This window comes from Pyrus communis, chromosome 13, assembly GCF_963583255.1.
Source record: "Pyrus communis chromosome 13, drPyrComm1.1, whole genome shotgun sequence".
NCBI classification, from domain to species: Eukaryota; Viridiplantae; Streptophyta; class Magnoliopsida; order Rosales; family Rosaceae; genus Pyrus; species Pyrus communis.
Window position 1 is genome coordinate 23,998,142 of NC_084815.1, and position 14,965 is coordinate 24,013,106.

The 14,965-nt window shown below is 38.4% G+C and overlaps 4 protein-coding genes across 4 annotated transcripts; 3 read left to right on the forward strand and 1 right to left on the reverse strand.

Moving 5' to 3' along the window:
- Positions 1–578: 578 nt before the first annotated feature.
- LOC137712084 (dirigent protein 23-like) lies at positions 579–1,306 on the forward strand. The gene has a single exon (XM_068451228.1). The coding sequence runs from the start codon at positions 761–763 to the stop codon at positions 1,301–1,303; it is 543 nt and encodes a 180-aa protein (XP_068307329.1). The 5' UTR covers positions 579–760; the 3' UTR covers positions 1,304–1,306.
- Positions 1,307–1,652: 346 nt separating this feature from the next.
- On the forward strand, positions 1,653–3,176 carry LOC137713518 (protein BREAKING OF ASYMMETRY IN THE STOMATAL LINEAGE-like). The gene is made up of 5 exons (XM_068452824.1): positions 1,653–1,743; positions 1,871–2,235; positions 2,339–2,458; positions 2,615–2,751; positions 2,852–3,176. The coding sequence occupies exons 1-5, from the start codon at positions 1,653–1,655 to the stop codon at positions 2,964–2,966; spliced, it is 828 nt and encodes a 275-aa protein (XP_068308925.1). The 3' UTR covers positions 2,967–3,176.
- Positions 3,177–3,236: 60 nt separating this feature from the next.
- Positions 3,237–6,119, reverse strand: LOC137713517 (protein MICROTUBULE BINDING PROTEIN 2C-like). Its single transcript, XM_068452822.1, has 5 exons — positions 5,761–6,119; positions 5,429–5,512; positions 4,494–4,838; positions 3,892–4,110; positions 3,237–3,597 (listed from the first exon to the last, which is right to left on the reverse strand). Exons 1-5 carry the CDS (start codon positions 5,971–5,973, stop codon positions 3,445–3,447), a joined length of 1,014 nt encoding a protein of 337 aa, XP_068308923.1. The 5' UTR covers positions 5,974–6,119; the 3' UTR covers positions 3,237–3,444.
- Positions 6,120–8,695: 2,576 nt separating this feature from the next.
- LOC137712063 (uncharacterized) lies at positions 8,696–10,991 on the forward strand. The gene is made up of 5 exons (XM_068451209.1): positions 8,696–8,797; positions 8,919–8,950; positions 9,106–9,802; positions 10,292–10,653; positions 10,782–10,991. The coding sequence occupies exons 3-5, from the start codon at positions 9,227–9,229 to the stop codon at positions 10,888–10,890; spliced, it is 1,047 nt and encodes a 348-aa protein (XP_068307310.1). The 5' UTR covers positions 8,696–8,797; positions 8,919–8,950; positions 9,106–9,226; the 3' UTR covers positions 10,891–10,991.
- Positions 10,992–14,965: the final 3,974 nt, after the last annotated feature.

Below are 14,965 nucleotides of genomic sequence, written 5' to 3' on the forward strand. Positions count from 1 at the left end.
GTAATTTTATGTCTTAAACCCCTCTTTGTTTATGCCAATCAATTTACTTTTCTTTCTTTTTCAACTATTGAAGACTAGAAAAGGGGGAGGAATGTTAGGCAAGTGAGAAAAAAAATGATAATTACATTTTTTTTTTTCTTCTTCTACGCACTTTTCTTTATTTATGATCAGATTGAATAAATTAAATATAAATAACGAACATGATTGCAAAGAGGTTTGTATTTCTGATCCACAAAATAAATAAATCAATTATAAACAGCATGATTAAAAAGAAGTTTGTATGGAGAAAAAAACACATGTGATTCTCATTTTTTTATGCGAAAATCACTTGCCTAATTTGGACTCTCTCCCTTTGATTGTATTATTTTGACATTATAAATTGCCTTATTTCATTGTTTTGCAGAAATATTATTCTTTGCCAAATTGAATGATCACCGACCAATCACCAACCTATGTTCAAATTATTTGAAATGGCAGAAGAAACAGTGAGTAATCCATAAGCGTGACGTTTAGGTTTCAAACTTACATGCAAAGTAAATATTCTGGAAGATATATATATTCTAGCCCATCATATTTGAAGGGGAACAACTTTCTTCTGCATCCGTGAAAAGCCTACCAGAAATTAACATCATGGACCATTCTGCCGTTGAAAAAACTAGTGTGGATCTATATATACACGTATACATACACATATAGATGCATATATTACAATCTGCATTGTTAGCAGCTACAGAAATTGAAAGAAAGAAGAGAATCCGCCATGGCTGCTGTGACTAGCAAGCTCCTCCTCCTCATTGCAGCTCTTGCATTAACGTGTTGTACCCCTACCACAGAGGGTTTGAAACGCAGCATCACAAGAATGCAGTTCTACATGCACGACGTCGTAGGCGGGCCAAACCCGACCGCAGTAAGAGTTGCAGGCCGGTTGTCCAACTACACAGGCACGGACCCAATCGCCGCCCTTTTCGGGTCAGTTTACATGATGGACAATCCTCTCACGGCCACGCCTGACCCCAAGTCCGCCCTGATGGGACGGGCGCAAGGGATATACTCCATGGCCTCGCAACGGGACGAGTTCAGCCTCCTCATGACACTAACGTATGGGTTCACTGGTGGAGCTTACAACGGCAGCACATTTAGCGTGGTGGGTCGGAACCCGGTGATGAGCGAAGAGAGGGAGATGCCGGTCCTTGGAGGCACCGGCATGTTTAGGCTTGCTCGCGGATTTTGCATTGCAAGAACTCATTCTGCGCACCAAATGGACGCAATTATCGGATACAATGTCACGCTCATACACTACTAGAAGATTTATAATGTTACACACAATTTCTCAGATTAATTAGATCATACCGCTATATTTATTAATAATTTTTGGTGTTTGACCGCCACTGTATTAATATAACATGATTTTTTTTTGGCATGAATTAGGGGATGATTTGCCAGCAATAATAATTACATAATTTTCTTTTCTTTTTCGTTTTACAATGTTTAGCAACATAACTGACTAATTACTAATTATGGATTAACACTGTAACTCCCTTGACATTCATCCCCCTTTTTTCAAATTCAAATAGTCATTTAAGTTTTGCCTCCTCTCTCTCTCTCTCTCTCTCTCTCTCTCTCTCTCTCTCTCTCAAATTGAGATAATCAAAATGTGCAGCACACCATGGACAATGACAAGGCTAGTGAGATGGCGCGTGAAGGGCTGGGCTTCATGTTTCTTGGCTTGCAGGTTTCCTTTGGGTAAGCGCAATGATCGATAAAACATTCAAATAAAACCCCATTTAGGAGGTATTTGATCTTAACTATCGTAGTTTATTTCAAATCGGGTAATCCTTTTTGTTTTTCTTCTTCTTTTTTGTTTATATAGATGATGAACCAGCCGGGAGATTTTGCCCTGCAATGCCGCAATTGCCAATACGAAACATGGCTCTCGATACGCAGGGCGAAAGCAGAAGCAATGAGATGGGGAAAAAGATGTCGCGGCACAAAAAATGTGACAGAGAGCGACGATTAAGACATGGTCCTAAACAAGTTAAAGACAGCAGTTCCCCGGTCGAAAATACGAGTTCTAATGACTCAAGCTGCAGGCCACATTTTTCAGATGAGGAGGAGTATATAGTGTTCTGCTTTAAAGAAGATGGAGCATTTGAAGTTGTGAAAAACGGCAAAGTGGAAGCGTCGAACGTGAGAGATTGCGCGTCAAGAAACTCGCCGAGGCATGTCAATCGGAAGGTTAGGAATTGCGACAGTGTTGATGACCGAGAGAAGGGGAAATTTCCCCTTTAAAAGAAGGTTAATTTGATTAATTTCTTTTGCTTTTGTTTGATCAAAACAGCTTAGTTATGGGGAGGATACAAAGGCAGTTGAAAGGCGTAGCAATGAGGAGAGGTTGACTGGAAAAGCTTATGATATTTACCCCACAAATGATGGAAAATCTATCATCTTTGACCAAAAGGTAGAGTCCCTTCTTTTATGTTTCAAATTTTCCTTTCCAAAGAATATGCACGTTCGTTATAAACTGTGATTTGTCTGTACGAAGGAATGACTGCTTACATGTAAAAGTAATTCTACCTTATATCTTCTTTTCTTGAAATATAATTATTTTGCAAAGGACGAGGAAGACGAGGAAACCTACTCCGGTCAAGAACCGCCTCCGAGTAGCAATGTCGAGAATCGTCCGACCGTGTCAGTTGAATCAAGCGATTCAAATCAATCGGACGGCAGCACAGGCTCCTTCGCGTTTCCGGTGTACGTTACCAAATACGTTGTTTTACAATATAGTTAGGCAATTAATTAAATTAATACATGATTAATTCCTGATAATACTTGTGCGAAATCATGATCACAGGTTGGGATGGGAATGGACTGGCAGTCCTGTGCAAATGCCGAAATCGGAAGCCATGGACTTGAGAAAGCACAAGGCTCGCTGCATCGGCTTCCAGTTTCAATGCTGTAGATTCTGAAATTTGCAATGTGTTTCTCTCAAATTTTTACCCCTTGAGATTAGATTAAGCATAAGCAAATTTTTGTGTCTAGTAGAAGTAATAAAACGATCGCCATTTACGGTTCATACGTTTGTGCTTGTATCTTTGGACCGTATTTAGCGTCCGATCGACTGGCATGACCTCCAAACTGCTGAATTCGAACAGACGAAGTACCAATTCATTGTGTTTTCAGAAAAGCAATTCGATCTTCGTGTTCATTTAGCGAAAACAGAAGATAATAATAAAACGTTTGATCGAGGGAGAAATCACGTACGATTATCAACAAAAATCACGTATATCATCCCGAAAACTAGATAAACAAGAAAAGAAAGACTCACATTTCACATAACCCAGCAAAAGGGAAGAAATAAAACAAAAATATACAACAATAAACAATAATTCAAGCAGACTCACCGCAACGCAAAGCCGGTCAATACCTAGCGGCGCTAAACCTAAATCATGTGAGAACAAATGACTGAAGATGTAACCTTGCACTGCCTGCAGCGGCAATAGATTCTTCGTCTTGCTTTTCTTTCGCAGCGGCAACAGCAGCGACGTATGCTCTTCTAGCTTCTTCCATTTTCTTCATATGTGCCTCATCCAAATCATCCTGTTCATTAAAGCAAGGATCTTTAAGTTGCAAGGAATGCAGCAGCCAACACGCAGATACACATACATGAACAAACAATTCTCAACACATGCGATTCAGTTAACCACACACAGTAACCAAGTAATGAACGAACAGATATCTGAAAATTTAACAGTAATGATACAGGAATCTGATTGCAACATAGAGGGGTCTCAAGCGATTAGTTAGTATATAAAACAACAACTGACAGAACAAACCAAAAAATATAAAAAGGAAATGAACCACCATATCCAAGGGACAGGGTTGTGAACTTACAATGTGAGGAAGATGATCCACAGTATTCGTTGAAATATCATAATCTTCACCGTATACAACGGGATCAGCTTTCATCAAGCTTTCAAATAGGAGCATAAATGATGACATCTGTCCTTTCAAAGAGTCTTGCTCTCCTTGGAGCTTCTCCACTTTCCTGTTGGATGTCATCACTTCCCACTGTAACTTTTCCAAAGCAGCTTGCTTGTCTGCAAGCTTAATCTGTGAAAAAGGACGGATGTTAATAACGTTATAATTCACAAAAAAGAGCGTGTGTGCATCAGAGAGAGAGAGAGTCCGTGATGATATTCCAGTTTAGGCAAGTGGCTATATTGTGGTCTAGATTAAACCAAAAGTTAATAAGAAGATCCGAACATTTTATAAAATAATAAAGAACACGGATATCTGTTTCTGCATTAACACAGGTAACGTTTCAGACAATCGTGCCAATTTGGATAAAGATCAAAACTAATGTCACAATTAATATTACAACCACAGTTCACAAGTGCAAAATTCCAGATGGAATAATGTCAGGTATCACAATTCAATAAAATATCATGAGAATTCTCTAATCACCGCCAAGGCACCAAGTGATGCATACATACCTTTGCATCAGAGAGTTGTTGCTTAACAGCCTTTATTACTGCATCTTTTTCCAAAACTTGTTGCTTATATTCATTCAGTTTTGCTTGAACTGCATTCATTTGGTCCTTTGAGATCTCCGATGACTTTAAAAGTTCCTCCTTCTCTGCTACTTTCTTTTGCAAATCTTCCACCTGTACCCTTAATGTATCCAACTCTTCTTTTTCCACTGCCGAAGCCCTCGAGGAAAAACTTGAAAAGCTGTCAGCATCAAGGCTGCCAGCATTTTTGCTTGAGTCCTTGTCACCATGATCCCTCTTCTTTCTCGCGGGAATGGATTGAGCCGCATTCCTCCCTTTTTGTTCAACCTTTAGAAGATAAGAGGAGAGGAACATTAGGAACCCATTTGAGAATCATGCAAAGAAATAAAATTGATCGAAGTTAGGAATACAGAAGACTTTTATAACCCTTAAAAAAACTGAACTGACATACGAAGTAAGAGCTTTAGAATCAAATGAAATCCCAAGGATGATTGGTAATGGAAATTTGGCATCAATAATCCACCGAATCGAATGAACCTCTTAAATTTTGCATTACTTGTTTCCTCATAAGGAATATACAAACTAAACAAACCATAAAGGAAAATAAATTATTTGAGGCCTTGGAACACACTCAGATGTCAAATTCTTCGAACGACACCAATCGATAGTCCAAACACCACCAATTTTACATTCCATCATGGTAAAAGCGAAACCTAGACAGTTTTTACTGCAACTATAAAAGCACACAATTTTCCCTCATAAATCACAGTTAATTGTTCTTAAATTAATAAAGCTATCAAAACAATACGAGTAGCAAGCATTACTTGTGTGCATAGTAACTGTAACAAAATTTAAAGAATGCCATTGTTCATCACAGAGATTAGCAATCACAAGTTCCGAAAACCGAAACATCATACTTTTTTGGATAAGGATTCTCTTGAAGGTGTCTTGGTGTACGCCACCGAACCCCGCCGCGTAAACGAATTGCTAGCTTTCCGATCCTGAAAGATTTTTTCCATGAAATCGTGAAAGAAGCAAAAAAAATCACTAATTTCAAAATCCCCATTCAATTTTCTTCAAAACCCAATCAGAAACAAGCAAAGCAGCAACCTTTAAAACTACCCAATTCATCCCAAGTCCGCCAGTAACGGTTATTTTCCCCAATTTTCTCGGCAACCAAACACATTAGAAAGAAAATCCCAGAAAGCCCTGAAATTCACAGTTCAAGAGAGAGAGAGAGAGGGATTACGATGAGGGACTGGACAAGAGGCACGATCTCGACGAGGTCTTTGAAGAGGACGCGATCGAGATTGCTGTTGGTGGCGGTGGAGGAGTGAGCCAGTGAGGACTGAGTAGGGCGGTGAGTCGGGGACGAGTTGACATCCCCGGAAAGCCAGGATTTCGGGTCCCCGAAATTCCTCGAATTGTCCTGCGATTCCAGGAAGTGCTGCGGGTCGTACATCCTCCTTCTTCCCCGATTTTTTTTTCTTTCTGAAAACAAAATTCAAAAATCAAAAGTTGCAGAGATAGAGTGGCACAGTCGGGGGCAGCAGCGTTTTCAAAAACAGTTTCCTTTTCGAACAATCGATTTCTCAACGAATAGTGCGTTTTACCAAAATGTCCTCTCTTTTACCAACAAAAGAAATTAAATTGGAAACTTGGCCAAAATAAATATTTTTCAAATCTCAATTGCTGAGTTGAGGAGTTTCTCGCTATGTGGTCGATTTTTAGTTATTGTGTCATCAAATTTTTATAATTATGTTGTTGATATTTAATTGATTTCTATAAATTAAATTGAACCAACTTAAAGGCAAGCTCACATTTATATTTGATGGTTCATTGAGTCTACAATATGAATCAAAAAGTTCGAATTTTTATTACAAACTTTTAAACATGTTTTTGGGAGCTTGAACGGCTTCAGATGCCCAAAATCAATTGTAAATGATAGCAAAGCAATGTGTTTGAACCGGGACATTGCACGCTTTTTGGTAAGGTATTATGCTCCTAAACCAGAGCTCGGAAATCCAATCTGTAAATTCTCTTTGTGTGTTACGTCTTTTATGTTGCCATATCGGTTGAATTCAATATTTTCAACTTTAATTCTGCTTTCCAGAATTTGAAACATTTTATTTTCTTTAATTTTCTTCGTCAAAATTGACCTACATCTTGTCCTACATCAAAGATACATCATGAACTAGTTAAATTGATCCAATTTTAAGTTTAAGGTAATTAAATCTGTTCGGAGTTTCAAGTAATTAGACAGGTACCAACTGCCAAGTGTTCAATTTTGTTGATTATTTATCTGAATTCTCAAGTAATTCTTTTTCAAGTATTTTTTTTGTTGTTGTTAGATTTTATAGCAAAGTCACCTGCAGAAGATTGCTAATTCATGGGAAAATTCTATTTATTCTTTATTTATTTTTCTTTTAAAATCCACCTGCTTTTATTATTCTTTTGATTTCATAGGTAACCACCTGTTTGGTTGCCAAGAAAATCCTGGTGAAAGGAGTAAATAGCAGATAATTGTACTTATTTAGTAGGACATGTGGGTCTGTCCCCAAGAACAAAAAAAAAAAGGAAAAGAAAAAGGAGATGCCACCAAGGAAACATAATCTACAAGATTCTGTGTTTCATTCATTCCTTGGACTTTGGATACATTTTTCATTTATACAAGCGATACCCGAGATGAAAAAAACACAAAATCTCGATGTAAATGTTCATAACCGCTTGAGTTGCAAGCCCCTCCCACTCGACTCTAAATACATGCATTATGGTTGAGCATATATGTAGATGCAGAGCAGCACGGAAGAACCTGCTTGGGATTCATCTGGAATGGTAGAGAGGTAGGTAAGTTTATTTTATTTAGCAATTGTAATTTAATTAAATGATTATTTTGTCGAGTAATTTAGGTTATGAAAAGTTGGTGAATTGAGAATCCTATCTTCCTAGTTTTCGGTATTTTCTGTGGCTTTTAGAATACCTTCTGGTAAAGATTTAGATCTTAATGCAGCCTAAGTCAAATAATTAACTTTAGTTAGTAAGGGCTTTGCCCAAATATAATTATTTAATCACCAAAAGAAAGATATTTAATTAATAATTGTAACCAAAAGGTGCTAGAAGGAGCTTTCACAGCTACAAAACTTGGATTAGAGAAATGAGAAATGAGAAATGATAAGGGTGACCATCTCAAAATGAGATTCTCGATAGATTTTCTACCACTTTATAGTTTAACGTTACTTTCCGTTCTAATATTATAAAACATTACACTAAAAACATGAGGTAATAGAGAATCTTAGAGACTCCCACTTTTGAGATAGTCTTCTTAGCATTTCTCATCTCGAGAAATACTCTCATTAAGTACAATATCACAATATTTTTGGCTCTCATTAAGTACAATATTCACAATGTTTTTGGTTAAGACGACTCTTTATGGATTCTCTGTCATCTCATATTTTTTACACAATATTTTATATTGTTGACACAAGAATTAACGTCAAACTGGCAGAAAGTCTATGAAAAGTTCCTTTAGCATTTCTCTAATGAGATTGAAGAGCTTTTAAACTATTCTAACTTAGATAAGAAAGGAGATTCGAATAGGTTTACTTCCCCATCTCAACCGTCTTTATAACAACCAGAAAATTTTGAAAGAAGAAACATTGAATCATGGGTTTTTTCTTCTCTGTTTTTTGGTAACTTAATTAATGTATTAACCAAAAAAAGAGGGCAACATAATCCAGAAAATTAGTTGGCAAAAGAAATTTAAATCAGGATTATATGTGACGTTCAGTTCACCTAATAGTAATTAAACCTCACCATATGTGTTCTCACAAATACGCAAATTCCCATGTGCCAAGTAACCATGCTCATGTAAAGAAATTTTTCAGTGTGCCGAGAACACGATCTGGTCTCTACACTGTGTCGAGAACACAGTCTGGTACATCTCATCAAGTATAATAATACAATTCCTTGCACATTGAATAATTTTTTGCTTATAAGGGAATTTTCATTGGATTTGTTACACAAGTTTGGAAGTTTAATAATTTTCTGCATTTGCTCCTGGTAAAAAAACTGTCCAAAATCAGGACGCCTTATCTCTTAAATTCATTCTTTGTATTGAAGCGGTATTCTAATCTAATTTAAGTTAAAGGAGAGAAATCAAACTCTCGAGAAGAGGGCTACACTACTTCAGCCAACTTTGCTAGGCTCGGCTCGTTTGCTTATGAAGAGTTTTCAGTAAAATCTGTTTGCTTTTAAAAGACGGAAGGAATTGGTCATCTTCTTACCTCGTAAGCCAGATTCTGCTTTTCCCTGCTTTTTTATTTAAATACAAAAGTGCTTATTTTGCAAGTTCTTATCCTTATATTTGTTGCTTCCTTCTATTTTTTCTTCATGGTGATTTGGCCTCAGGATTTTGTATCAGCCCTCCAACAGCTGCACTGGTGAGTTCATGATTTTTGTTACTTTTTTCCCAATCTCACCTGCATTCTTGACGTCTATTTATGTGGATTAAATTAAACAACCTAAGTTTTAATCTCGAATATTAATCTGTTGAAACAAAACCCTGCCTCTGAAGTACGATTTTTCGCTAATGCAGGTCGCGGAAGGATTGTTAAAATCTGGATTGTTTGGAGAAGGTTCTGATGAAATGGTGGTGTCTTCTGTTTAATAAGTTTTAGCTTTTCTTTCGTATTGATTACCAGTTCAATAGGGATTCCATGGATGGCCATTCAACCGCGGTCTTCCAGCCTGTTTACAAGTCCTTCAAGTTCAAAAGTTCCGAAGCCACGAAGGGATTGAAGGTGGAGAAAAGTACTAGTTCGAACGATGATGATAATCTGTTCATTTCCGATTTGCTAAGTCAAGACGGTGAGGCGGTTCTAAAACCACATCCAGATGACAGTCAGAATATGCATGCTACAAGGGACGCCGTGACAGCTAGTGATTGCGCGGCTTGGACGAATTCTACTAGAACGGCTACTATGGACTATGACTTGCCAGAGCTGGTTGCATTCCTTCAAGGGAGCAGCAACTACCAGTTCTTTAAGGACATTGGCATTGACAAGGAAGTTCGATGCAAGGACAAGTGTTTCGTAGAGCACTGTGAATCCTATCATAGTAGCTTTTCTTGCGTACTTGATTCTGATCCGGACAGCGAGGGCGAGTCAATTAGAGAATCTCTGGACTCGGAGTCATCCACTTCAACCGATGAGAACGACGGCAAAAAGGATGATCTTTCAAATGATCATTCAATCAAGAAGATCATATCCGAAAAAGTGATTTTGGTTAGACAGGTAAGTCGCTAAATATTTCGTTGCTCGAACTAAATCCCCTTGAACATAAAAGTCTTATTTGTTGCGTCTTCGGAAAACTGTCAACTGACGCATTTTACCTTCGAGCGAGTAGGATGCAACTGTTGAAGGATAATATGCTCTTCTGTCCTGTCTTAAAACAGTCGGAGTAGATTAATGCCACTGACGATACTACCATTTCATTAGGTTTAAGGGTCAGTATCAGATGGCAAATCCGACCAACCAGTTGGATTTTATTTTACGCGTTTTGAGACATTAAAAAAGGTGGAGAACCAAAAGATTGGTTTTGGATTTTTAATTGCTGTCACATTTTTATGTCATTATCTAGACTTGCAAACTTCCAGCACGAATCAATGCTCGATCACCACTGCATAAATCGAGCAATACGGACACATACATACTGGAAATATTGTACGCATACACTACTAGTACATACCTACTTGATTCCGTTTCCATTTTCGCGTTGTTTAGGGTACAAGTAACGCAGCCTTGGCTGCAAACTCAATAGGACTATCAATAACTAAGGCAATTGGCGACAACAGCCGGACAAGCAATGCCTCTTTAAAAGGTGACCTAGAAAATACAATCGGAGCGAAGTTTCATGCCCCAGAAACGGAAAACTTGTTGAGGCATGATTCGTCGAAAGATAGGATGTCAGATGGCCTAGCAGAATCGTGTCAACGACACCAGCATTGCCGCGGAGAATCCAGTTCCTCTGCATCCGAACTTCCTTCGGGCTCATTTTCGTACTTGAGAGGAATACCGGGTTTTGGCAGCATCTCTCATCGGTCGAGCAGCAGCACAACTAGCTCCGAGTCTTTCGCTTTTCCCATGTAAATTCTCATAACTTCACTAACCCAAATTTCTACTGCTTGCTCTTATACATTTTCGTCAGTTATCGTAATTTGTGATTATGTGGATAATCATAGTTTTTCTATTTGAATTTTGACATGATGAGTAGATTATCCTCGGAATGGAATGGCAGCCCGGCGAGAATGGGGAGCGCTGACGAGCGACAATTGCACCAGCACCGGCACTGGGTGATGCGATTTCTCTGCTGTAAATTCTGAACGTGACACACACACACACACACATACATTTTTGGCTTAAGTGTTTCGTCCGGGATGTTAAGCCCTTGTGTATTGCCTTATAGATCATACACACATATTCTGATGTAAACAATAACATAACATAAATCCATTTAAAAATATTTGGATTTTCTGCGTACATCAAGGTTTATTTTATGAAATTTTTGGTATTTAGGATTGGATTCATTGGACTAAATTAACCACTATATCGAAGGTATGTTGAAATAATGAATACAAAACTGTGTTCAACTTGAAGATAGAGGATGAATTACTTATTAATAAAAGTTATCCGTTACGATCATTGCGATGGTTCTAAAATACTCTAGGTGCTAGTTGGGTGGCAGACTAGGACCTAGCGACTAGGCTACTACATGAAGAAAAGTTAGGCATATAATGAGTGTTCTTAGACCTCATCTCCCCTTCTCTCCTTCCCTCTTACAAAAAATTCAGTGTCAGGAATACCACTTGATACACCAAATGTCATAATGGGATTGGTTAAAATTAATTTTTCAAGTTTCCAACCAATTATATTATTACATTTGGTATATCAGATGGTGTTTTCCGCTCACTAAAAAATCTCTCCTCTCTCACACCACCATTTATCCTTCCCATGGTCCCACCTTGGTTATCCCTTTGCCCTCCGTTGACATCATTTCCCCACCACCTCACTCCATTTCTTCCTTAGTTCACCACAACGCTATTCCTCTGGCTTTCCCGACGATGCAAGGCCTACGGCGTTGCTCCAACGACGTCATCCACCTCGGCCTCCTCACTTCCTCCCCCCAAACCACTTTTCTTCCACCCTCTGCATCAACGTCGCCGAGTCCGCTGAGACCCGCATCCGCCACCTCATCTCCGAGCACCCTGTCGTCACCTTCAGCTGAAACTCCTGCTGCATGCGACACGTCATGAAGAAGCTTCTCACCACAATTGGCGTCCACCCATCGTCATTGAATTGGAGGATTACGAGATCATTGCTCTCCCTTACGACGACCAGCAACAACAGTCTTAATATTAGAACCGCCTATCCCTCTCCAATTTCAGTGAACGTTTTAGCCAAAATCGCCACGGTACTCCACTGTCCAGCTCTTAGCGGCTGCCTAATCCCTTCCCAATTTTAGTGAACGTTTTGGCCAAAATCGCCACGATACGTCACCGCGCAGCTCTCGCCTAAACCGATTTTTACAACAATATCCATTACAATCCCCACAAAATGGTAAGTTTATAACTGGTAAGTGTTTTTCATGTCTAATTCTCTTAAAATGAAAAATCACCCATCCACTTATTGGTCATCCATTCTTATTTAGTCATAGACATCATATGAAACCTAAGATTATTGATAAGCATCCTTCTATAAACCCTCGGACTTATGAAAAACAATTAAGTGCATGTGACGGTCACATAACACATGTCACTAATTCATAGTTTGTATGTCATGAACTTACGTAACAAGTTAAACATAAGTGGATTGGTAATACAAATTGGAGTGGGATATATGGTCCTATTCTCAAAACGATCTCCAAACTGGTTTATTGACAAAGCTAGATCAACAGTAAAAGAAACTTAAAAGTTTTTTTATTTTATTTTTAACAAACGATATTATCTACACTAAGGGAGAGCGAGTGAGCTTAGCTTCACAATAGGTTAGTAATAATATGGTTCAAATTCGTCTTTGGCAAGAATCGAACATAAGACATTTCACTTACAAGTAAACATGAATACTGTAGTACTAAGTGGCAAAAGCAACTTAGAAATTAGAAATTAATAATTGAACAAAAGTACTCACATACATTGATAAAAGCAATATTAATGGAAGAAGATTCCAGAACTTTCGGTGCATGAGATGAGCAGTCTTAACAACATGAGCTACAAGACCCTTGCAACACAATACTTGTCGCAATTGATGACCTTAAAACTCTTATAAATATATAGGGTGGTACTATCCACACACCCTTCTCAATTTTTAGCCATTGTATTGAATGAATTGAAAAGCATTAACCGACAAAAATTATCAAGAATGTGTGAGTAGTTAAAAAAGAGCTACAAGCCCCTTGCAACTCAATACTTGTCGCAGTTGATGACATTAAAACTCTTATAAATATATAGGGTGGTATTATTCACACATCATTCTCAATTTTCTGCCGTTATATTGAATGAATTGAAAAGAATTAGCCGACAAAAATTTATAGCAGTGTAAAAAGTAAAAAAAGATGCGTGAAAAAAAGCACTACCCAATACACATAGCAAGCTCCATTGTCAAAGGCTAGATGTTTAGTTGAAAGTAGAAATCCCTTAACATGACAAACATACATAAGGGCTTCCCCAACTATGAATGTCAAAGAGAGAATCGTCACGAAAACAGAAGGCCCACGACAGCCATATCTACCTAACTGTGAGGATCTTCAAAGTTCAAAGTACTTGCAATGTGAAGTGACAAACCATGCCACACTGTTGCTTGGCCGCAACATGGTACGTGGCCTATTTATTCGTCTTTAATGGCAGTTCTTAGGCAAGAAGAAGGGCCAAACAGGTCACATCTTGATCCTCTGGCCTACAGTTATGGTGGCGTAGTGTCGTACCCCGCTCCCATCGACCATTGCTTGCTTGGACCAGTGCAGCTTGCACATGCATCACAAACAATGTTGATTGATATCTCATCGAGGGCGTTGCATATTGGATTATGACAGTCACCTCATAACTCAGAGCAACATGTCTGCCTTTTATACTTTAGTTCGAATTTCCTTCCAAAGTGTAAAGTTTCAAAATACCATTGATTAGTTTAATTTTGAGTTGCTAAAGTATGAGAATTTTGAGTTGCCTCGCACATCATAGCTAGTGAGGTAGGAGCATGAGAGTCGTTGGGCTCAAAACATGAGATAACCTACTTTGTACAACGAAGGAAGTTAACACTCCACTTTGAAATAAGCAACTTAATTACTTATAAGCATATGTAAAAGTCTTTTAATTTTTCAATGTAAGATCACAATTTCAACAGAAACCTTCTTACTTCAAAAACTCGACCCACCTTCACATATAATTTCACTCGTATCCCTTGAGTCCTACGTCATCCATAAACTTCCCTCCATCCCAATATCATTGGCATGGTTTGCCTAATCAAAACATATAATATTTCAAGTCCTCACGAGGCACACGGACACCGAATGCGTGAGTCATGGGGGAGAAGAGTGAGTCAATCACTGAGTCAGGAACCACTTCCTGTTCTGAACTTGCCCATCTGGACCCCACTTAACCCCGCGCACCAGTACGAGAGATTTTTTAATTTGACCAGTACACGAGATGGTACATCACGTGTCACTATACAAAATGTAGGATATGTGTGCTAAAAAGTTAATAACTTTAAAAATAAAAATAAAAATCTCACCACTTCTATTAAAACACGTGGTGTACCACTTGTATTTCCGTCACACCTAAAAATTTCTCCACTAGTACCCATTTTTACCAGTCCCCACCAACCCACCCAACTAACCTAATCTGGGTCCATCGGCACGTAGTATCCACGTCACCATCATCTCCCCCGCTCCTCCATCTTCTACAGCTCACTCCAACATGCATACGTTCGTGTGTCTATCTACACCCCTTAGTTGATGAGAACCTCCATGTAACCAATACATCATCTTAGATCAATAATACAATGTCAAAAGTTGAAGCATTTATATAAGAGAGATTCACTTCAGATCTCTGTATCCGGAGCTTGAGGATCACGAGATACTCAATTTCAGTAGTATGACTCCTATTATTAGCCGGCTGACTGGCTCGTTTTACAAAAGTAGCCGGCTCACTGGCTCGCTTCACAAAAGTTTAAAATCTTGAACAACCGGAATCTCTTTTTCTCTCTTGAACGGTTTGAATATCTTTGTTTACAAGCTCCAGACACAAAGATAAGAAGTGAATCGCACTCCATTTATACATAATATTATATTATTGATTAAGACGCCATGTTAGCGTCCTAACATTTCAAGAGAAGCATGTAAGTCATTCCTTTGGTTAACAAGAATGACATACACAAGTGAGACGCCATTGTATAAATAATCGTAAG

What these genes read in the sequence shown, in the direction of transcription:
- LOC137712084 (XM_068451228.1), top strand. Translation starts at nt 761, where the DNA reads ATGGCTGCTGTGACTAGCAAGCTCCTCCTCCTCATTGCAGCTCTTGCA.
- LOC137713518 (XM_068452824.1), top strand. Translation starts at nt 1,653, where the DNA reads ATGTGCAGCACACCATGGACAATGACAAGGCTAGTGAGATGGCGCGTG. An exon ending in GGCTTGCAGGTTTCCTTTGG is followed by an intron (nt 1,744 to 1,870) that starts GTAAGCGCAATG and finishes TTGTTTATATAG; the next exon opens with ATGATGAACCAGCCGGGAGA. An exon ending in CGAGGCATGTCAATCGGAAG is followed by an intron (nt 2,236 to 2,338) that starts GTTAGGAATTGC and finishes TGATCAAAACAG; the next exon opens with CTTAGTTATGGGGAGGATAC.
- LOC137713517 (XM_068452822.1), bottom strand. Translation starts at nt 5,973, where the DNA reads ATGTACGACCCGCAGCACTTCCTGGAATCGCAGGACAATTCGAGGAAT. An exon ending in GAGAATCCTTATCCAAAAAA is followed by an intron (nt 4,839 to 5,428) that starts GTATGATGTTTC and finishes TATCTTCTAAAG; the next exon opens with GTTGAACAAAAAGGGAGGAA. An exon ending in AACAACTCTCTGATGCAAAG is followed by an intron (nt 4,111 to 4,493) that starts GTATGTATGCAT and finishes CCTTTTTCACAG; the next exon opens with ATTAAGCTTGCAGACAAGCA.
- LOC137712063 (XM_068451209.1), top strand. Translation starts at nt 9,227, where the DNA reads ATGGATGGCCATTCAACCGCGGTCTTCCAGCCTGTTTACAAGTCCTTC. An exon ending in AAGTGATTTTGGTTAGACAG is followed by an intron (nt 9,803 to 10,291) that starts GTAAGTCGCTAA and finishes CGCGTTGTTTAG; the next exon opens with GGTACAAGTAACGCAGCCTT. An exon ending in GAGTCTTTCGCTTTTCCCAT is followed by an intron (nt 10,654 to 10,781) that starts GTAAATTCTCAT and finishes CATGATGAGTAG; the next exon opens with ATTATCCTCGGAATGGAATG.